The following is a 24905-nucleotide window of genomic DNA, read 5'->3' as shown; positions in this document are numbered from 1 at the left end:
TAATGAACTCATTTACAGTAAGAGGACAGAGGTGACAATTTGCCCAGAAGAGCACAATGAAAGGACAAATCATCTTCCTTGCAGCTGCCCTCACTCTCATAGCTTTATATCTGAGGTTCTCCTTCCCTGGAGGATATCCCTACGAGCCATTCCTTTACACCCAACGTAGCCGGCAAATGAGGCGAGAAATTATGCAGAGACACAATGATTTGGTATTTTTGTATCAGACCCTATTGGAAACTAAAGGGATGGGCCCAGAGGAGGCCATGAGATTCATGGAGGAGGCCATGGAGGTTCCTCAGAGACTCACCTGTCAGGATCTTGCCCATATTACAGGACTGGATTATATTGGATCAGGTTTTACCAAGGTGGTTGTAAAAGGGACTTTACAGAATGGCAAATCCATCGCCCTCAAGTCTATCCATGGGGACGGCAGTGACGTGAAGCAATGTGTGCGGCAATATGGGGACCACGCTGGGTGCCACAGACTGGCCACATACAAGCTGCAGAAGGAGATTGCTCTATTGCAGATCCTCCACCACCGGGGGATTATCCAGGTACATAAGAATCATTTTTACTTATATACGGTCAACATATTCCGCAGCACTGATGGCCACGACCGGGAGGGCAATAAGTCATTGCATCCCATAGAGAAGGTGCAGAGAGATCCACACTGGATATCATCTGCATTGTGCGCCTATAAATTATGGGGGGGGGGCACTGCTTAGTAGAGATGTCGTAGCTGATCGCAGCCCAACTGACAATGGGATCTAAAGGTAAAGTAGTGTCATCAGTAGTGGCCCAGGAACAGAAAATAAGGCTACGATCACGCTACTCTTTTGGGGATTTTCTTGGCGCAGATCCTCACCAAAATCCTCCTCAAAAACTCTTTCTATTAATTTCTCTGGGAAATCCAATCTGCTGTTCATTCGAGGTTTTTTTAGTCTTTTTTCACCTGGTGAGTGCGTGAAATGGGTCCAAATGTATTCTGCTCCAAAATAGGCACTGTCCAATCAGAAAATGGCAAGACAGGCTTCAGAAAACAAAGTATCATTTAAAAGTTTTACTGAAAAGAGAAACTTCTACAAGGAAAGAAAGTTTCCAATGCGGTTTCTGCAGCCGTCGTTTTCGAAAGACAAATAATGTCGTGAAAATGGAGAGGACCACACTGGTTAGTAATCCGCATTGTGATGGTATTAAAGTGGGGGAGGGGGAGTTATTATTTTTGAGGGTGAGTAAATATAGAGAAAATAAGGTACCAAGGAAGTCAATTTTGGGCAAATATGCTTGATGTGAAAATTTGTACATTTTTTTTCTTGATTTACCAACATCTGTAGAAAATGTGTGAAAAACAAAATATAGACTTATAAATAAAGATACAGATGCTTCTCGGGAAAGTAACATGAAGAACTGTGATTGGAGCTGAGCTTGGTCACCCGAGTGATGAGACCCTCTTATTCCAGATCGATCATACTCTGGGGGGCGCCTCTTGATATTACAGATTATTAGAGCGTCCACACATCAAAGTAACAGATGTAACTATCTGAGAGAAGTCATTAGTGGTTCACCTCCCTGCTGTCATTTCATCTTTATACTCCCCCATCCCCTCCCCTGAGTAGCTCTGGATAGGAGGGTTGTAAGCACAAGACAATAGCCAACCATGGATTTCACATCCAGTTTCATCGGCGGACACCTTCCGAAGAGTTTTATGGACATTGATGAGATCGATTGGGATCAACATTAATTTCCATAAATAAAACAAAGTCCAACTCACCGATGCAGACATCCTGAAAGGCTCGGAGCACGGAAACGCTGTGTCAGGGCGTGAAGCAATCAAAAGAATGGAGGATCCAGCTCAACGAAGTAGTGAAAAAACATCAGCGTAAACAGTAGATAAAATGCGATATCAATGCGTTTCATCATGATTAAGAATACTTAGTCACTAGAAACGCGTTGATATCGCATTTTATCTATTGTTTACGCTGATGTTTTTATCCTCTACTGAGCACGTTTTTCAGCGAATAAAGGAAAAGTAAAGTTTTTTTTCACTACTTCGTTGAGCTGGATCCTCCATTCTTTTAATTCCCATAAATGCTTGGAGTTCTGGGTGGATGGTCCAATCTTGATTTTCCTGACAACTTTGCCATTTAGGGGGCTTGGATCTCGTAGACCTAGTTGGTGGCCGTAGACATCGCTCAGGAACCACCACCTTTAACGGTGGTCGGAGAGAATGTGGAGTCGTCTCCTACCAAACTGTGCGGTGTCAATCACTTTGACTTTCAAGTTGCCCCAGAGGGTATGGGGTGGACCGGACGCCTTATCACAGTGTTGAAGCCCCATAATAATGGTCTTCGGCTGAGACATTAAGGCCATGTCCACTTCTGGCCAGTTTTGGTTGACTTTATTAAAAGAACATTTGCTTTTGAGCTTGACGCCATGAAAAAAAGATCAATCCATTTGGACTGTTGGTCGGTTCTTGGTTTTGGGAATCGAATACTTTTTGGGGAAAATTTAAACTGATTGTTCATCGTCATGCAGGGAACATTTTTTTTTTTACATGTAGCTTAATGAAATCAATAGGTGAGCAATACATGATAAGACCCCAAACATCTCTAGGACATCCATTATGTACCCTAATAGAGCTATGAGCCTTGAAGTGACCCAAGATTCTTTGTCAACCTCACGGCTCATCAGGACACTTCCTTAGATAAACATGGCTTCTTTACACTTTCTAAGGGCCACTGGCCCACCCCGGTGTTGTATATATCACATACACAGTATACAGCGCCTCCGTAAAGCATCAGATATTACCAGGATTAAGGTATCTGCCTGAGACAGCGGAGTGACTACAAATATCACCACCATTACTACTTTTACAGGGGTTGTCACCCCGCTTTCCCAGGCTTTTCATAAAGCATTTCACCGTCTCAGCAAAGGATGAGTTGTTATATCGCTATAAATTAGCAAGGCAGGAAAACTGCAGTAGCCGCTAAGTATGGGATGTTTAATGGCCATTATATGGGGTGTCCATTAGCTTTCCCAGGTCTAGATATATAAAAAAAAATGCTTAAAAACATATATAAATAAAATTGATAACAAAAAATAAATCTAAAAACTAGATAATGTTACAGTATATAAATAATAATTCTAAAATAAATAAATCAAACATCTGAAAAATATAAAATACAAATATAAACTAAAATTAAATAAAAAAAGTATTAAATAAAATAAACAACAATCTCAAAGAAAGTCTAAAAACCCAAAATAAAAATATAGCATAAAAAATAGGAAAACAATTATATAAAATATAACACATAAAATAACTGCAAACATTCTAAAGCTAAGTAATCTAAAATAAAAAAAAATAATGACCATTATAATCTGACTTTTAATTTACTGTGGGTTTCTTTAAAAATATTGGCATGTCCTTTGTGTTGCTATCCTATTTACTAATGGGTGTAAAAAAAAAAAAATCAATCTCTGGACAATGGAGGATGATGTGAATGATCTGAGGACACAATCTACTTCCCACGTGTCATTAATCGGGTTATGTGTAGACTTTGGGCCCGATTCCTCAATTGTATATTTTTAAGTCACTTTTCTTTTATTTATCCTATTGTATTCATTTGTGTCAAATTCTTCATAAAACTTGGTCTGTGAATTCTATGCAAGGATCAAAAATACCGTGCTCTTTACGTTTTTTCTTTTATGGGGTTTTTTTTTTTTTTTTAAAGCAAAGAAAAAAAAGTTGCTTTTTCTGTTAAAATGTTGTAAAATTTGTGCCCCCTGAAAAATTCAAGCTTAAATGAGGGGACTGGAGCCAAAAAAAAAGGACTTTTTAAAAAGTCACAATTGATTAATTGGTTGCAAAGATCTGGAAAACGAAAAAAAATGAGCCGACATTGGTGAACATACAAAAAAAGACTTAAAGGCACAATTTAAAAGAGAAATTTGGAACAAATTAATAAAAGGGTAAAACCACCAAAAACCCGCAAATGCAATAATGAATCGTCCCATTGTGACTGTGCAGTGTGGCGGAGCCTTTCTTGTAGGAGGGCGTTCTGCATCAGAGCTACAGATATGGATTCACTATCAATGAATGCATTGCAGATCCATCATTACCAAACAGGCAGGTCAGGCATCTACTCATGGTCGCCCACCTCTTCACAGTGTGTTTTTCTCTCTTTGCAGTTGCATGGCCAGTGCTATGTTAATAGCGCCCCCTCTGACATCAGGGTCACAGCAATGCTGGAACTTGGATCTCCCCTGGAGATGATTCAGCTCCTGCAAACCCCCTGGGAGGAGAGATTTAAAGTAAGTGAAGGCAAACAATGGTGATTGTTCCAGTGACCATGCATGGTAGGTGATAGTAACCATCCAAACAGGGGGGACTGCATGCAGCACATTGCACCTCTGCCCAATGCCATCTGCCTCCAGCTGTGCAATGGTTAATGAGTCAAGCAAAAGGATTACCATAGAGGTCTGTGCAAACAGCCTGCAATGTCCCCTCTACAGGACACCAGGGCTGGGGGGCTGCCATTTACAATTCACAGCTCAGATCTGTGTTTGTGTAAGTGGCCTGTGCACAGGTCAGAGGTCACGTGGAAGCCATTATACTGTAAGATACAGAGGGCAGAAAGGGAATTTTTATGGCACCACATTCCTCATATTAACTTATGGAAACCGAAGCGTGAAACTGAAGCTACTTTGACACTGTGTTTTGCAATGTCCTCTTCCCAAACCTCCATTAGCTCCACAGGGATTCCTCCTAATGTTCACCTTTGCCCAGCAGACCCTGACCGAGAAGGCATCCATTCACTGACAACAAGCAGAGGTCTTTAAAAATTAAGAAAGTTGCAGAAAATTTCACATTGCGTTAGCTAAAGTTCATATGAGCCCCTTAAGGTCTGAGGTCCTTTCTTCTTCCACTTTTTCCAAGCGCCAGAACATTTCAGCCATGTCAAGGTTTGATGTTTGGTGGGATGAGTCGTAGTGCTCAATAACACCATTCAATCCATCATATAATATAATGAAAAATGGGGAAAAAAATCCAAATGTGAGAAAAACAACACAGTTCCCTCCAATTTTGTTGAGGTTTCGTTTTTTAAAGCGTTCATTATGCGGTAAAAATAACCAGGTTACACGATTCCCCGGGTTCTGGTGATTACAGCGATACCAAACTTGTAGAGATTTCTTTTTCTATCTTCTAGGTCTTTAAAAAAAATTCAGAACTTTGTTAAAAAATAATATTTGTTGCTATTTTCTGAGACCTGTAACTTTACCCTTTGATGGAGCCAGGCGAGGTCTTGTTTCTTTACACATCAGTCTCTAATATTAGTATCATTTTGTATATGTAATAATTGCATCTTGTGGGGAAAGTGTGGTGTCCAAAAATAACTGGGAAAATCTGGCAATTTTATTTGTTTTTTTATTCACTTTATGGAATAATTATTTTTATATTTTATTAGTTCATTTTTTGTATCCTTTTTTTCACACTTCTAAATAGTCCCCTAAGGGGACTTGAACCTAAAATCTCTTGACCCCCTATACAGTGCAAAGGTTGGGCATCATAGTTCTAACATGGCAATCCCTGCTGTCCTTGCAACCCATTGGCACACCATGATCACATCACACGAGGGGCCGCTATCACGCTTGATGGTGACATGTAAGGAGTTAAAGTGATGAGATCAGTATTGGCTCCAATCAATGACCCTTGGCTGCCGACTGTGTCGCCGCTGAGGCTGTCCATACAGTGGTGGCACCTGGCGGCCGTGCATGTATGACGACTAGAGTTGAGCGACTTTGGTCGGATCGGGTTTCGTGAAACCTGACTGAAACAAAATTTGAGTCGGATGAAACTGGTCCGACTAGGGCAAAAAAAGTCGGAGTTTCGTCCGAAACCCGACCCCAATGCAAGTCAATGGGGAATAAAAGTCGGAATTGAGCGGATGACATTCATACACTCAATGCCGACTTTTATTCCCCATTGACTTGCATTGGGGTCGGGTTTCGGACGAAACTCCGACTTTTTTTGCCCTAGTTGGATCTGTTTCATCTGACTCAAATTTTGTTTCAGTCGGGTTTCACGAAACCCGATCCGACCAAAGTCGCTCAATTCTAATGACGACTATTGCAAAGGCATTAAAGCCATAACCGCCAGGCCAGAGGTTGAACTTCTGGATTTAAGTGGTTAAATAATGATTGGTTAAGAAGAATGGGAACCTTTTATATAAACATGCAGCAGCATTTTTCTTGGCCAGCCATTTATAAACTTACCATCCATTGAAACAACGTGTATGCTCGCCTGAGCTGAACGTGCATATATATGGGGGAGATGAGAGGCCTTTGCCTCAGGAAACCATGGCGATTCCTGTAACTTGGTGAGTTCTTGTTCTTGGCAGCCAATCAAATTTCAGCTTTAATTTAAGAAAAGACTTCTGGAGAATGAGAGCTATAAGATGATTGGTTGCCATGAGCAGCTGCCCCACTTCTCTCCTCCAGCGCTTCTTCGTCAGCGATGCTATAGTATATTTATTCTGATATTTTCATTGTTTTTGAATAGGTCTGTTGGGAATTGGTGCAGTTGCTACATTATTTGGCAAATTCCTACATGGGTTCCATTGCCCTCCTGGATTTCCAGCCCCGACAGTTTGTCCTGGTGGATGGAAACCTAAAAGTGACTGACATGGACGATGCCAGCAGCGAGGAGCCGGCGTGTAGACGAGATGCAGATTGTGCTCTCACCTTCCCGGCCAGAACATTTTCCATGAGCTGCTCAGAGGCCGGGCGGTGCATGGGGTCCAACGAGAAGAGGAACCTCTATAATGCATACAGGTATAATGATGACCCCTAATAAACAGTCTCACGGGCTGGAAGCAGCAAACATAACCTTAAATTCTGTAAGAAACATGTCGTTAGGCCGGGGTCACACTTGCGAGAAACTCGCACGAGTCTCTCAACTCAATACCCGGTACTGCCGCCGGCACTCGGGACCGGAGTGTGCGGCTGCATGTATTTCTATGCAGCTGAACCCTCTGGTCCGAGTGCCGGCAGCATTGCTGGGTACTGAGACGCGAGACTTGTGCAAGTTTCTCGCAAGTGTGACCCCGGCCATCGAATGTGACGCTGCGCGGTGCCCTCGATGATCACCAGAGTTTTTTTGCCAAATCCCAGATATCATTATTTGTACTCATGGGTAACGGTGATTTTTGATATTTCAGATTTTTCTTCACTTACCTCTTGCCTCACGCCGCTCCTCCTGCCATGCAGCCCCTTCTGGAAGAAATCATGAATGTGACAGGTATTGCGGTCTCCTCCATAGGTGCAGGGTAGGCTACAGATGTATGGGGTTTTGCAGGTTTTGACGCTGTTTTCATTGTTGTCATTGCAGGGGAATTACATGTCGGGATAAATGAGACCCTCAAGGCTTTTGAAGACGTATTGCACCTATACAAATCGGGAATGAATCAAAGCCTAGAGCATCAATTACATAGTGAGCTACTTCTCCGGTACCTTTCCAGAATAACGGCACAGCTGTGGCCAAAAATTTAGTTTGTGTCACCTATTAGTAGTACCAGCCATAGTGCCTCATCAATGTGTCCTCCACATGCCTCATCAATGTGTCCTCACATGCCTCATCGATAATGTTCACCAGATGCCTCATCAATGGCATCTACCTCATGCATCATCAGTAGTGTCCTCCACTTGTCTCATCAGTAGTGTCTTCCACATGCCTCATCAGTAGTGTCTTCCACATGCCTCATCAGTAGTGTCTTCCACATGCCTCATCTGTAGTGTCCTCCACATGCCTCATCTGTAGTGTCCTCCACATGCCTCATCTGTAGTGTCCTCCACATGCCTCATCTGTAGTGTCCTCCACATGCCTCATCTGTAGTGTCCTCCACATGCCTCATGTACTTTATAGCATCCACCACATGCCTAATCTATAGCATCTTCCACATGCTCCATCAGTATCACTTTCCACAAGCTCCATCACTCCATCTAGTCTAGCCCTATCTAGCCCATCTAGCATTAATTATTGATTTTAATATATATCTTACTGTTACACTTCATACATGACCTAATCCTCTCCTGCTCTGTATTCCAGACTTCACAGTGCTGAGAGGATTCCGCATGAGGGACACAGACGGAGAATTCCGGTGCTGGCCGTCCTATAACCACCAGGGATGTCTGCTGTCTGTGTACAGTGCGGCAGAGGCTGCCGACTTCTGCAACAGTCGTCCACAGTGTCACAACTTTGTCATTGGTGAGCAGAGGACATGGACTGGTATGTAGTCTGGGACTGGTATTTCATTTCCTTCATATAGTGTACTCTCATACAGTGCACAAATAACCATACAGGGCATAACTATAAGCTTCATACAGTTTGGTGCCCAAATAACAGGGACAAACACTGGCCTAAATATACTGTCATACACTGTCTAATACAGTGCCACCACCATATACTGCAAAAATAATAGTATTGCCTACAATGCTTAGGTATATACCACCATACAGTTCTAAAATATTACTGCCATCTAACGACCAAATAACAACTCCATTCATAAAGTAATCTAATAATAATGCTATTTAATATGTAAATAATACCACTATACATTAAGCAAATAGCTTCCTACGGGGTTGCATGGTGGCTCAGTGGTTAGCACTGCAGCCTTGCAGAGCTGGAGTCCTGGGTTCAAATCCCACCAAGGACGACATTTGCAAGCAGTTTGTTTGTTTGTTCTGCATGGGTTGTTTGTTCTGCATGGGTTTCCTCCGGGTTCTCCGGTTTCCTCTGTAAAGCGCTGTGGAATTAATGGCACTATATAAGTGAGCAAATAAATAAAGAAAATAATAATTCTGTGTAATGTATGAATACTATTGTCATGTAGTGACCAAGTAACAGCTTCACAATAAGGAAACTAATAATAATGTAGGAATAATATTGTTTTACAGTCACCAAATAACATAACTGGTCCGTGCATAAAGTTCCGTAATCTAATAACAGTGCAATATATTGCATAAATAATACAGTCATACAGTGACTAAATAACAGATCTGTGCATAAAGTAATCTAATAACAGCGCCATATAATGTATAAATAATACCGTCATACAACAACCATATAATAACAGCGCCATACATAGAGTAATATAATAGCAAAGCTATATATTGTATAATTAATACCATCATACAGTGACCATATAACAGGTCAGTGCATAAAATAATAAGATAACTGTGTCATGTAATCTCTATATATAAAACTGAATGTGTGTGTGGGTGTATCACCAACCAATCACGAAGCATCTTTCATTTCACCAGAGCTGTTCAAAAGAAGCTGAGCTGTGATTGGTTGCTATGAGCAACAGTTTTCCTTGCAACCAATCACTAAGCATCTGTCATTTCACCAAAGCTGGTTAAAAGAAGCTGAGCTGTGATTGGTTGCTATGAGCAACTTTTCCCACTTGACAACACCTCAGCAGACACTGACATGGTGGGAGAAATCTAGCATCCCTGGGAATATAAGCTCCCAGCCATTGTCTGCCCCCCAGAAAGGAGCACAGAGCACATGACAGAAATGAATCACCCCCTCCTGTGCCCATATACACATCACACATCCTCCATCCCATAGGCACATCTTCCCTCTTAAAGGGATCATTGGTATGGAAGTCAGAGCAAATCCATCCAGCGCTTTGGTTTTGACCCCAGGCCTCTCTTAAAGGGATCCCCGGTATGGAAGTTAGGACCGTTCCACTCAGCTCTGTGGTTCTGACCCCAGGGTTCTATTAAAGGGATCATTGGTATGCAAGTCAGGGCAAATCCACTCAGCGTTCTGGTTCTGACGCAAGGCCCCTCTTAAAGGGATTCCCGGTATGGAAGTGAGGGCAAATCCACTCTGCGCTTTGGTACTGACCCCAGGCCTCTTAAAGGGATCTCTGGTATGGAAGTTAGGGTAAATCCCTCAGTGCTCTGATTTTCACCTCAGGCTTCTATTAAAGGGATCATTGGTATGGAAGTCAGGGCAAATCCACTCAGCGCTCTGGTTCTGACGCCAGGCCTCTCTTTAAGGGACCCCCGTATGGAAGTTAGGACCGTTCCACTCACTGCTCTGATTCTGACCCCAGGCTGTCAGGATGATGTGGGATATTAGGGGTAGTAGTCCGGTGGCTCTGGCTGACGGGATGATGTGGGATATTAGGGGTAGTAGTCCGGTGGCTCTGGCTGACGGGATTATGTGGGATATTAGGGGGAGTAGTCCTGTGGCTCTGGCTGACGGAATGATGTGGGATATTAGGGGTAGTAGTCCGGTGCCTCTGGCTGATGGGATGATGTGGGATATTAGGGGTAGTAGCCCGGTGGCTCTGGCTAACAGGATGATGTGGGATATTAGAGGTAGTAGTTTGGTGGCTCTGGCTGACAGGATGATGTGGGATATTAGGGGTAGTAGCCCTGTGGCTCTGGCTGACAGGATGATGTGGGATATTAGGGGTAGTAGTCCGGTGACTCTGGCTGACAGGATGATGTGGGATATTAGGGGTAGTAGTCCAGCGGGTGTGACGGGATGATGTGGGATATTAATGGTAGTTGTCCGGTGGCTCTGGCCAGGCTCGGTCTGGCGAGGTACCGAGTAAATGCACGGTGGGCCCCGAGGGTCGCTGGGGGCCCTTTAAAAATGCTGCCCCTTTAAGTGTGTGGGCCCTTTAAAAGCGTGTCCCATGATTTGAAGGGACGCGCGCGTGCACATACCATAGCGCGGGGCGGCGCGGGCCCAGCATACCCCCGTCTGAGGCGCTGACGCGGCATCGGGCGACCCCCTTGCTGGCTCTGGGTCTCTCTGAAGACTCACCCAGCCCCAGGGGTCCAGAGGAGGAAGAGGAGGCCAGAGGGGTCTGGAGCAGGAAGAGGAGGGAAGAGGGGGTCCGGAGGAGGGAAGAGGGGGTCCGGAGGAGGAAGAGGAGGCCAGAGGGGTCCAGAGGAGGAAGAGGAAGGAACAGGAAGAGGAGGCCACAGGGGTCCAGAGGAGGAAGAGGAGGGAACAGGAAGAGGAGGCCACAGGGGTTCAGAGGAGGAAGAGGAGGCCAGAGGGGTCCAGAGGAGGAAGAGGAGGCCAGAGGGGTCCAGAGGAGGAAGAGGAAGGAACAGGAAGAGGAGGCCAGAGGGGGCCAGAGGAGGAAGAGGAGGCCAGAGGGGTCTGGAGCAGGAAGAGGAGGGAAGAGGGGTCCGGAAGAGGAAAGAGGGGTCCGGAGGAGGAAGAGGAGGCCAGAGGCGGGAAAAGGGGTCTGGAGAAGTAAGAGGAGGCCAGAGAGGTCCGGAGGAGGAAGAGAAGGGAAGAGGGGTCCAGAGGAGGAAGAGGCCTGTGCTGTATATCATGTGGGGCTGTGCTGTAGCCTGTATACCATGGTGCTGTATACCATGTGCTGCTGTGCTGCATACCATGTGATGCTGTGCTTTATATCATGTGGGCCTGTGCTTTATACCATGTGGGGCTGTGCTGTATACCAATGGGGGGCTGTGCTGTATACCAATGGGGGGCTGTGCTGTATACCAATGGGGGGCTGTGCTGTAAACCATGTGGGGCTGTGCTGTAAACCATGTGGGCCTGTGCTTACTACCATGTGGGCCGTGCTGTATACTATGGCGCTGTGCTGTATACCAATGAGGGGCTGTGCTGTATACCAATGGGGGGCTGTGCTATATGCCATGGTGCTGTGCTATATACCATGTGGGGCTGTGCTATATACCATGTGGAGCTGTGCTATATACTATGAGGCTGTGTTATATACCATGGGGGGTACATTATACATTATATTCTATGGGGGAGGCTGTGTTATATAATATGGGGGCTACATTATATTCTATGGGGAGGTGGGCTGTATTCTATTCTATTCGGGGCTACATTATATTCTATGGGGGGCTGTATTATCTTTACTATATTCTATGGTGGTGATCACATCATTCTATGAAGGGGCTACATTATACTATATGAGGAGGCTACATTGTATTCTACGGGGGGCTGCATTATATTTTATGGGGGGCTAGATTATATTGTAGGGGGGCTTTATTATACTTCATGAGGAGGCTACATTATATTCTATTGGGGCTGAATTATACTATATTCGGAGGGCTACATTGTATTCTATGGAGGGGCAACATTACACTATATAAGGGACTGCCATATATTCTATGGAGGGGCTGCATTATACTATATGAGGGGGGCTGCATTATATTCTATGCGGGGTTACATTGTATTCTGTGGGGTGGCTACATTATGCTCTAAGGGGTGGCTGCATTATACTATAAGAGGGGGGCTGCATTATATTCTATGCGGGTTACATTATATTGTATGGCAGGGCTGCAGTATACTCTGTGGGGTGGCTGCATTATGCTCTATGGGGTGGCTGCATTATGTTATATGTGGGCTGCATTATACTGTATCGAGGACTATGGGGAATACATTATACTATATGAAGAACTATGGGGTGCATTATACTATGGGAAGTGAATTGTACTACATGGATGACTAGCGGTCTATTATACTATATGGAGCACTATGAGGAGTGTATTATACTATATGGAGGACTGAGCAGTGTACTGTATTTTAATATATGAAGGACTGAGGAGTGTATTATACTATATGGAGGACTATGGGGCAGAATATATTATATGGAGGACTATGTGGGACATTATATTATATGGAAACTGTAGATGTGCTGCTGATAACATGATACTGTATGGGGACAGATTAGTCCATTAGTGATTGTTCTGTCCCCATCATTCTTTCTCAGACGGTGGAAAGAGGCCGGGAAACAAGTGTTGAACAACTTCAATATTGTCGATCACACTGATTCAGCGTCCTGAACTCAGCGCATGTAACTACAACCGAAATGCTTCTGTGTGATGTGCAATATGTTAGCATTTGGGGCCCCATTTTAAAATTGGCCTAGGGCCCCACTTTGCCTAAATATGGCGGTTTTAGGAAGTTTCGTCCCCAGCTGATCGCCCCAGGTACATTTCGCCCCAGCACATTTCGCCCCCAGCAGTTCGCCTCCGGATTTTTCGCCCCCAGCAGTTTGCCCCTGGATTTTTCGCCCCAGCAGTTCGCCCCCGGATATTTCGCAATATAGGCAAAACATGGCAAAACAGGGTACACACATCCGGGGGTGAACTGCTGGGGCGAAAAATCTGGGGGCGAAATATCCGGGGGTGAGCTGCTGGGGGCGAAACACCCGGGGGCGACCTGCTGGGGGCGAAACATCCGGGGGCGAAACATCCAAATCCCAAATCTGGCCCTGGTCATACACATGACATGATGCAGCATCACAGATCACAATCTCTGCCAGTGCCTCCTAGATAAGATACACACGCACCACACTCTTATATGGCCTAATATGTCATATGAGGCCAGTATACCGACCGTACAGACCGCACTATCATCCTCCTGTATGCCGTACATAGGCAGAGAGTGCGGTCTGTACAGAGGCAACACTCTGTATGTCTTATAGGGGGCCTAATAGGAGGCCGACACTCAGTATGTCTTATAGGGGGCCTAATAGGAGGCCAACAGTCTGTAAGTCTTATAGGGGGCCTAATAGGAGGCCGACACTCAGTATGTCTTATAGTGGGCCTAATAGGAGGACGACACTCTGTATGTCTTATAGGGGGCCTAATAGGAGGCCGACACTCAGTATGTCTTATAGTGGGCCTAATAGGAGGACGACACTCTGTATGTCTTATAGGGGGCCTAATAGGAGGCCAACAGTCTGTAAGTCTTATAGGGGGCCTAATAGGAGGCCGACACTCAGTATGTCTTATAGTGGGCCTAATAGGAGGACGACACTCTGTAAGTCTTATAGGGGGCCTAATAGGAGGCCGACACTCAGTATGTCTTATAGGGGGCCTAATAGGAGGACGACACTCAGTATGTCTTATAGGGGGCCTAATAGGAGGCCAACAATCTGTAAGTCTTATAGGGGGCCTAATAGGAGGCCGACACTCAGTATGTCTTATAGGGGGCCTAATAGGAGGACGACACTCTGTATGTCTTATAGGGGGCCTAATAGGAGGCCGACACTCAGTATGTCTTATAGGGGGCCTAATAAGAGGCCAACAGTCTGTAAGTCTTATAGGGGGCCTAATAGGAGGCCAACACTTAGTATGTCTTATAGGGGGCCTAACAGGAGGCCGACACTCAGTATGTTTTATAGGGGGCCTAATAGGAGGCCGATAGTCTGTATGTCTTATAGGGGGCCTAATAGGAGACTAACAGTCTGCATGTCTCATAGGAGGCTTAATAGGAGGCTGACAGTCTGTATGTCATATACGAGGCCAATATGCCGTACATACCGCAATATCGGCATCCTATATACTGTACATACCACACTCTCAGCCTCTTATAGAAAGTATCTGTTATAGGAGACCGAGAGTGCGATCTGTATGTGATATAGGATGCCAAGAGTGCAGTGTGTACGATATATAGGAGGCTGAGAGCGATCTCTTTTGCACACTGTAAAGCTTGCTAAAAGGCACACATTTTAGTGGGAGAGGCCAAAAAATGAACACATAATAAAACCATTTATGGTAGCCATGGGGTGGGCCCCTAGAGTCAATTCCCCTGGTGGGCCCTAGGCACCCCAGTCCGACCCTGGCACTGGCTAACGGGATGATGTGGGATATTAGGGGGAGTAGTCCGGCGGCTGTGACGGGATGATGTGGGATATTAGTGGTAGTTGTCTGGTGGCTTTGGCTGACGGGATGATGTGGGATATTAGTGGTAGTAGTCCGGTAGCTCTGACTGACGGGATGATGTGGGATATTAGGGATAGTAGTCCAGTGGTTCTGGCTGATGGGATGATGTGGGATATTAGTGGTAGTTGTCCGGTGGCTCTGGCTGATGGGATGATGTGGGATATTAGTGGTAGTTGTCCGGTGGCTCTGGCTAATGGGATGATGTGGGATATTAGGGATAGTAGTCCGGTGGTTCTGGCTGACGGGATGATGTGGGAAATTAGGGGTAGTTGTCCGGTGGCTCTGGCTGACGGGACAATGTGGGATATTAGGGATAGTAGTCTGGTGGTTCTGGCTGACGGGCTGATGTGGGATATTAGGGGCAGTAGTCTGGTGGCTCTGGCTAATGGGATGATGTGGGATATTATAGTGAATGTGGCTATGCGGAGTGGGTGGGGCTCTACACTCAGCTTTATATATATATATAGATATAATCATTATAATTTGTTATAACTAACCGTAGTTAGTTACTATGCCCGGGCAGCGCTGGGTTCTTCAGCTAGTGTATAAATAAATATTATTTATATTAAATTATAATATATAATTATATATTAATAATTATAAAATAATTAATATATATATTGTGAGGTAGCGCTGTCATGTAAGTAAGGGGTTCTCGCTTGCAGCGATCGAAAAACACATCCGGCACAGGATTTTCCAACAAATCATAGTCTATGAGGTTTATTCATCCTTCATAAACCTCCAGCAGCAATATACACAGCATTACAGGAGAGCGTCCATTATACAGGCTATTTAGCCCCAGGGTTATCTCACCCACGTCAGGGTTCCCATATGGCTGTTTCTCCAGGCCGCAGAAGTCCACTCACTCCTCAGGGACTCTCAGATACTGGCCGCCATTACACACACAGCCGCTCCACAGGCTGCTGTTAGTGAGGAGATCCTTCTCCTCACGGGACCTTCCAAACTGGACCAATCAGGTCCCAGCATTCACTCCATGTGACCTAACCTGACCACATTATATGGTCCATAGCCACGCCCACCGGGTCACATGACTATGACCTCACCACAGGTCCTTCACACAGACATATATACTTTACAATAGCATTCATAAACATACATATGTCTCTATCTCAAGGTCACCCACCTTGAGATACATAATGGCTCTTCAACCACTCACACTCTTGGGACATCCACACAGCGCCTCCTCGTGGACACAGTGGTCATTACACCACATACCTCCCCCCTATGTTCAAACTTGTGGGGTTGAACACACAACATCACACCAGGGTCTCGAGACCGGGCACGTATTGCACCTTGCCCCACAGGTCGAGAGAACTGTCTCCATTTGTCATACGGCCTCATCTCTACATTAGGCCTCCCCCGCCCCCAGCGGTCATAATACCGGTCATTGTCTTTGACCCTCCAGTCACGGTCTGTCTGCATCATCAGACACTGTTTAGTCACCACACTGTTACAGTGCCCCTTGTCACCTGATCTTTCTCTCATTGACCGTCTCTCTCGGTTGGTGCGGTCATAAGTCTTAGTCGATCCTGCTGTCTGGCACGAGTCTGACTCAGTCAACGTCTCACAGGAACTACAGCCCTTCAACCTCGTATGGTCTGTTGAATTGCCACTCGCTGACATTCTTCGGCCATCTGCCATGTCACTTCTTGGCGGTACCCCTGGGGTCCTTACATCTTGGTATGAAGGCGGCCGCCACCTGGTATTCCGCACTTCTTTATTAATCCGCTGGCGGTCCAGCTTCAACTGTTCAATCTCTTGCAGGTACCCCACTCTATACTCCAAGAGCAATTGAAAGTTCCTCAGGCTTTCCATGGAGCCAACCACCATCATGGGAATCCTTCCCACTTCACCAGACACCTGGTCTTCGTCATCAGGAGGGATCCTCACCCTCACCACACCGGAGACATTCACAAGGTCCTGCATCACCTTCCCGGACCTTCCAATGATTCTCCCAATCAGAGCTTTGGGTACCGGAACCACATCTTTCCTCAAACCCAACCGATCCATAGCCTCTCTTGCTATCTCTAGGCGTCGAGCAGCCTTCATATTACTCCGCCTAACCAATTGTTTGACACGTAGACACTGCAAATGCATCTCTTTCAGGACAGCTACTCGGTTTGATGTGTTTTCCCTAGCTGATACTATCACCAACTGCCGAGTCTCAGGTGCCCAGTGCACCTTACACGCTTTGACCGCCTCTTTGAAAGCCTCATGCACACCTTCCTCAGCACAGGCTTCTTGCATGTCTTCTGGTACATCAATTACAACCTTGAAGGTCGTGGACTTGCTCTCATCCTGGACAGATGGCTCTGGGTTCCCCACGGACACTTCCCTCAAGATATCTGTCATGACCGGATGACTGTCTTGTGCAGCTCTTGGCTCACCATCTTCCTGAAATTTACAGTCTTCAGGACCCTTTTCCAAGATGGGCTTTGTCAGTTCTGCCTTGCTATCATTCGGGGACGGCCGCTGTACGTCTTCGCCCATTCACTTCTTCTCCCACAGAAGACCTTTTACTACTCCACTGAGTTCTTGCAGAACTTTATCTCGCTCCTCTGCCAGGTAGCGACGCTCATCCTCTGTCCTGAGAATCTCCTGTTGATGCTTCTCTTGGGCCTCTCTGAGCACCTCCATATCCTTTACTATAGCTTTGTTCATAGTTTGACACGCTGACAGGTGACCCCTGAGCTCAGAGACTTCCTTCTCCAGCTCATCCACTCTGTGCTCAGCTGTTTGTCTCAGGCCTCTTTCTTGTTTGACACATTCATCCACCTCCTCTCTGAGGGCCTTATTCAGTCCTTGCCACGTTACCATGTGGCCTTTGAGCTCAGAGACTTCTTTCTCTAGCCCTTCTATTCTGTGCTCCCTTTCTTTCTCAGAGCCATAGTCACCCCCAGAGATTAAGTCATCCCTCCAGTTACTCACTAACCGTGTGACTACTTCCGCCGTCTTACCCACCAGGTCAGCGTCAGTTTTGTCACGAGATGTCAGGTCCGTCCGTTGGGCTGACATACCCCTTTTCCCAGTCACTTCCACCTCTGACCTCTCCCCGTCAGGAACCGTCACCGTCTTAATATCTGTTAGCCCAACTATAGGAACATCTCCCTCCTCGTACCATAGGTCATCCAACATGACAAAGTCCCGGCCGCCCTCCAAGGTATACACCAAGTCTGGTGGTATTCCGCCACCTTGGCACTCACTGCCTCCAGGCCCCTCAAACACCACTCTGTCTAGCATATAGTTCACCGTGACCCCATGTTTACAGCGAACCTGGTCCATTTTCTCGGTCAGACAGAAAGTGAGAGGAGTTCCTATCAGAGTCACCTGACTCTTGGAGTCCAACCGTCCCGAGATTCCTTCCCGGTGCAGCATCACTGTACACACTTGCGGCCCGTCATGCTCCGGAAAGTATATCCCACATTCTGGAAACGACATACACTGCAGTTTCCCAGACATACCCACTGAGTCACCCAGTGCTGTCACTTCTTCAAACTTGGCCCCTTTCTGGACCACCACCCCACTTTGGGTTGCCGCCCCCTCCCGGGACTCTACCCCTTTTTGGGTTACCACGCCAATTTGGGTCACCGCCCCCTTCTGGGACTCCACCTCTTTTTTGGTTACCACCCCCATTTGGGACTCCACCCCCTTTTGGGCTACCACCCCAATTTGGGTCACCGCCCCCTTTTGGGACTCCACCCCCTTTCGGGATCTCCCCATGTCTGTTATACCGGTCTTCTCAGACCACAGTTCACACCACACAGTTTATGTCTCTCACGATACCAGACAAGTCCTTGTTGGCACCACCACAGCTCCTGCTGTCACCGATCACTGGCACCACCGACTGCTGTTCACACACACAGCGGTTGGTGTCACTGCAGCTCCTGCTGCGCCATCTTCGTGGACCCGCCGATCCACCGGAAGCCGCTTGTCACCTTCGTAACCCCACCGGGTTACTGGAAGCCGCTTGTCACTCTCAAAGATAAAAAAGCCACAAAAGTGCGCCCATAGGGCCTTACCAGTGCAGGTATAATGGGTTATGCAGCAATAATACAGGATACTCACCCTTAATAGTTGTGTAAAGCCACAACTACTGTATCCGCTTAGTCACATGCAATAAAGCTGCAGCAGGATGGTGTAGACAGACAGCGTCTGATACCAATGCTTCCAGGGCATATCCCTTAAAGAAAACACCAGGTCCCTGTGCTGCGAGACCTTCGTGACCCCACTGAGCCACAGCAAGCACCTTCAGGTTTTGCAGAGGAAAAGAAAAAAAAAAACAAAAAAAAACACATGCACAGTCTCTCACATGTCCTGTTCGTGTGCCACTCAGGACGTACCGTCTCCACCTGAGACCGTCCAACACACAGGGCACACCGGTTGCTATTCAGGGAGCCGACCCTCCTCCCAGGGTCTCCCAACACACCAGCCTCACCAGGTCCAGGGGCTCAGCGGGTGCTCTTCAGGACATCCGTCTCCGCCTGAGACTGCCCAACACACGCCTCACCAGGTCCAAGGTCATATCACGTGTTCCAGGGATCCGATTCCTCTCCCAGAACCTCCCAACACTGACCCTCCAGGACCTTGCTCACTGACCCCTCCAGGAACACAGTCTCTCACTGACCCTGGTCACTGCAACACAGACTCCTGTCTGTTACCTGTGTCGGCCACACAGTTTCCCGGACGCCTCTTCTCCTCAGAGGTATCCCACAAATATTAATACAGTCACTTTCTCTGACCTCGGTCAGTATTACTCACGGTTGTCAGACCGTCTGCTCTCCTGGCTCAGAATCGCCAGCGCTGCCACACGTGCTTCTGGGAATCGCTGCCCGCAGTCTGTCACCAATGTGAGGTAGCGCTGTCATGTAAGTAAGGGGTTCTCGCTTGCAGCGATCGAAAAACACATCCGGCACAGGATTTTCCAACAAATCATAGTCTATGAGGTTTATTCATCCTTCATAAACCTCCAGCAGCAATATACACAGCATTACAGGAGAGCGTCCATTATACAGGCTATTTAGCCCCAGGGTTATCTCACCCACGTCAGGGTTCCCATATGGCTGTTTCTCCAGGCCGCAGAAGTCCACTCACTCCTCAGGGACTCTCAGATACTGGCCGCCATTACACACACAGCCGCTCCACAGGCTGCTGTTAGTGAGGAGATCCTTCTCCTCACGGGACCTTCCAATCTGGACCAATCAGGTCCCAGCATTCACTCCATGTGACCTAACCTGGCCACATTATATGGTCCATAGCCACGCCCACCGGGTCACATGACTATGACCTCACCACAGGTCCTTCACACAGACATATATACTTTACAATAGCATTCATAAACATACATATGTCTCTATCTCAAGGTCACCCACCTTGAGATACATAATGGCTCTTCAACCACTCACACTCTTGGGACATCCACACAGCGCCCCCTCGTGGACACAGTGGTCATTACACCACAATATATATATATATATATATATATATATATTAATATATTTATATTATATTATTATAAATATGTAGCCTTACAGTGGCTACATAAAAATGTCATATATAACCTCATGATAGTGCCATATAATGCATAAATAAAACCACCTTATAATGACCAAATAAAAGCTATGCATATGTCATAATAGTGCCATACAATGTATAAGTAATACCGCTATACACCAAATATTAAGATTAGTTGTGGATGCACCTGGATTTTTACACACAAATTCAGAGGTGGATTTCGCCTCTAATCCATGTATTACACTGCAGAATTGTTCCCCGATTCCGGAGCTTGCAGCACTCTTCCTCCTTTCCCCTATATTTTAGCCTATTTCACCCTCCATTTCACTTTTCCCCCAATTTCCTGTTATTTTCTGATAGTCCTTCACTTTATGAGATCTCTGTGCTTAATTGCTGTAAACTCTCATTTATCGTAGCGGCGTTTCCCAGCATCCCGGCAGTTATCCTGGTAATTATATTTGGGGTGTGCGATGGCTCTTCAGATACGTGGATCCCGGAAGCGGCACATTTTGATTACATTACAGAGGCTTTTATTACATGCCAGCACATAATGTGCCACAGTGGTGTTCACAATATCTCAGATCTCTTTGTATACACTTTTAATCTTTGGAAAAGTGCTCAGCAGAGAAGTTCTACATTACATACGCCCCGTGTCCCCATTTGAGGGTTACGTGCGTGGAAATGCGCTGGTTGGGATCTCGGCCCGAGGCCAGGCTGTTTGTGTTTGGAATACCGCGGTTTAGGGACATTTGGGGCCTCTGTTCCCGTAATCCTGGTGGTGGGAGAGTCTTCCAAACAGCAGGTGTGGTCAAAACAGCTAGACTTAAAGGAGTACTCCCATCCCTAAGATCCTGTCCCAATATCTAGCAGGTGTAATAATAATAATATTATCAAATACCTCCAATTAGAAATGGTATATAGTTCTCCTGATTAGCTATGCTGCTTACCCCATGTGCAGGGCATTGCAGTAGCTCAGGTATCCATGGTACGACCACTATATAGTGACAGTTAGGTATCCATGGTTACGACCACTAACAACTAACTAAGTTACTGCAATTTCTGCACATGAGGTAAGGGACACAGCTAATCAGGAGCACTATATGCATTTCTAATTGGAGGTATTTGATGATAATATTATTATTATTACACCCACTCCATATTGGAATAGGATCTTGGAGATGGGAATACCCTTTTAAAGAGAATAGATGGCACCAGGACATGCATAGACGGTTTAATTTGCTGGAGGGATATAGACTACATATACTAAATCATAAATGAGGATCCTGAATTTTACACCCCTCCACTTTTAACTCATACTTCACCTCAATTAACCCTCTGATTCCATTTAAAGGGGACCTTTCACTTGCCATAGATTTATAATGATATTTAACTGGTGTAAATGCTGCTGTTCTCCTGAATCTGACGTTATTTTTATTTTTTTTTTACGTGCCTTTCTGTTCCTAAGATATGGCTCGCTCTTCGCTGTATATACTGTAAATCTAGCGTTTCAAGCAAAATGGGCGTGGTGTTCAAATCTCCTTGTGGGCTGTGTTCTTGAGCATCACACCCACTTAGTAAAGAAAAAAGGCTTACCTACAGGAAAGATGGGGCCATATTTCAGGAACAGAGAGTAGCAAAATCAAGAGAAAAACAATTCCAGATCAGGAGAACAGCGGCATTTACACCAGGTAGGGGAAATTATATATTTATGGCAAGTGACAGGTTCTCTTTAATTTAAAGGGGTCATCCAGTTTTAATAAAGTTGATCACACAGTCAGCTGTAATTGCAAGGGAGCGCTCCAGCAGCATGTGGATAATTTCCCTTCAGGGCCCCCGTAGGTCAAAATGAAGCATTACATTGAGCCCATTGAAATCTATGAGAGTGCCATTAAATTATGAGCAAGTCGGGCCCTACAGGGAGAGCTTACCCATGCTATGGTTAATAGATGGGGATCCCTAGTCCGGCAGCCACTTTCTGAATTCATTGCTTACTAATAGATGATTTATTTTACCAAAGTAGACACTCCCTTTAATATTGTAATTTTTTCCCACAGGACGCTATCTTACTGCTTTCACCAAGAATTCCCTCCATCTTGTACCAGATGAGAAATACAGCGTCTACATGAAGCGATCAGGTCACAGCGACATGCAGAAGGGATGAGGCTAAGCTCCACACTCGTCACCAGCGCTACCTCCAATGGGCCCCAGCGTAAAATCTGTAACATGTCACCTCACTCACCACGGGCAATTCATATGATGCAGAAAGTCTTTTGGGCCTGCTCAGGAACCAGGGCTCAGGTGCAACTCATATCTCTGCACCCCATATAGCTTCACCTCTATCGACAGCTGATATCACAGATGAGGTCAGAAGGAAATGGAAGCCGCTCAGCCACCGACCTATAAGATGAGATCAGAAAGAATGAGGAAGAGTTCAAATAACTCGGAGCAACTGTCATGTTTCGGGAAGAGCGTCCATTAGTGATTGCAAACTGAAATTATTGCCAATATAGTAGGAATATTCTTGTACATAGAGGCAGTATTATAGTTGTTATATTCTTGTACGTAGGGAGCAGTATTATAGTTGTTATATTCTTGTACGTAGGGAGCAGTATTATAGAAGTTATATTCTTGTATGTAGGGGGCAGTATTATAGAAGTTATATTCATGTACATAGGAGCAGTATTATAGTAGCTATATTCTTGTACATAGGGGCATTATTATATTAGTTATATTCTTGTACATAGGGGCAGTATTCTAGTAATATTCTTGTATATAGCGACAGTATTCTAGTAGTTATATTCTTGTACATGGGGGAAGAATTACAGTCGTTATATTCTTGTGTACATAGGGGCAATATTATAGTAGTTATACTCTTGTACTTAGGGGTAGTATTCTAGTAATTATATTCTTGTTCATAGGGGCAGTATTAGAAGTTATACTCATGTACATGGGGCAGTATTATAGTAGTTATATATTCTTGTACATAGGGGCATTGTTATAGTAGTTATATTCTTGTACATAAGGGCAGTCTTATAGTAGTTATATTCTTGTACATATTGGAAGTATTATAGTAGTTATATTCTTGTACATATGGGCAGTATTATAGTAGATATATTCATGTACATAGGGAGCAGTATTATAATAGTTATATTCTTGTACATAGGGGCAGTATTATAGTAGTTATATTCTTGTACATAGGAGCAGTATTATAGTAGTTATATTCTTGTACATAGGGGTAGTATTATAGTAGTTATATTCTTGTACATAGGGAGCAGTATTATAGTAGTTATATTCTTGTACATAGGGGTAGTATTATAGTAGTTATATTCTTGTAAATATATGAGCAGTATTATAGTAGTTATATTCTAGTACATAGGAGCAGCATTATAGTAGATACAGTGGGGGAAAAAAGTATTTAGTCAGCCACCAATTGTGCAAGTTCTCCCACTTAAAAAGATGAGAGAGCCCTGTAATTGATATCATAGGTAGACCACAACTAGGAGTATCACAATGAGAAAATAAATCCAAAAAATAACCTTGTCTGATTTGGCAAGGTTTATTTTGCAAATTATGGTGGAAAATAAGTATTTGGTCAATAACAAAAGTTCATCTCAATATTTTGTTATATATCCTTTGTTGGCAATGACAGAGGTCAAACATTTTCTGTAAGTCTTCACAAGGTTGGCACACACTGTTGGTGGTATGTTGGCCCATTCCTCCATGCTTATCCCCTCTAGAGCAGTGATGTTTTGGGCCTGTCGGTGTGCAATACGGACTTTCAAATCCCTCCAAAGGTTTTCTATGGGGATGAGATCTGGAGACTGGCTAGGCCACTCCAGGACCTTCACATGCTTCTTATGAAGCCACTCCGTTGCCCTGGCGGTGTGCTTGGCATCATTATCATGCTGAAAGACCCATCCACCATTCATCTTCAATGGCTTTGCTGATGGAAGGAGGTTTGCACTCAAAATCTCACGATATATGGCCCCATTCATTCTTTTGTGTACACAGATCAGTCATCCTGGTCCCTTTGCAGAAAAGCAGCCCTAAAACATGATGTTGCCACCCCCATGCTTCACAGTAGGTATGGTGTTTCTTGGATGCAACTCTGCATTCTGTCTCCTCCAACAACTACGAGTTTTGTTTCTACCAAACATTTCTACTTTGGTTTCATCAGACCATATGACATTCTCCCAATACTCCTCTGGATAATCCAAATGCTCTCTAGCAAACTTCAGACAGGCCCGGACATGTACTGGCTTAAACAGGGGGACACGTCTGGCACTGCAGAATCTGAGTCCCTGGCGTCGTAGTGTTAACTGATGGTAGCTGTAACAACCCTGCTGGCATGACTGCATGGCCTCCCATTCCCCACTCACCAACTTGCTCACTGCTCCAGGTCATGCTGTGATTTCTGTATACTACCAGCTCCATGCTCTGTCCCTCTTATCTCCTGTCTGCTGTGTTCATGTTTCTTGACTGTGTGTATAGGGGGGGCGGCGCCTGAACTCTGCTTCTTATGGAGTCAGGGTTCAACTGGCTAATGTGTCCCTGACCAATTACCTAGAACCCTCTAATATATAGGACTGCCCCACTCACTGGAACATTTCCTGTGCAATGTCTAAACT

At 45.3% G+C, this 24905-nt stretch overlaps 1 protein-coding gene across 1 annotated transcript; it reads left to right on the top strand.

Moving 5' to 3' along the window:
* On the top strand, positions 1-23256 carry LOC141092211 (extracellular tyrosine-protein kinase PKDCC-like). The gene is made up of 7 exons (XM_073578232.1): positions 1-557; positions 4192-4314; positions 6563-6834; positions 7221-7300; positions 7391-7492; positions 8108-8287; positions 22332-23256. Exons 1-7 carry the CDS (start codon positions 57-59, stop codon positions 22436-22438), a joined length of 1365 nt encoding a protein of 454 aa, XP_073434333.1. The 5' UTR covers positions 1-56; the 3' UTR covers positions 22439-23256.
* The last annotated feature ends 1649 nt before the right edge of the window (positions 23257-24905 follow it).

This window comes from Dendrobates tinctorius, unplaced genomic scaffold (genome assembly GCF_039654945.1).
Source record: "Dendrobates tinctorius isolate UK_male_01 unplaced genomic scaffold, ASM3965494v1 ptg000058l, whole genome shotgun sequence".
NCBI lineage: Eukaryota > Metazoa > Chordata > Amphibia > Anura > Dendrobatidae > Dendrobates > Dendrobates tinctorius.
This window is presented reverse-complemented; position numbering and strand designations above follow the sequence as displayed.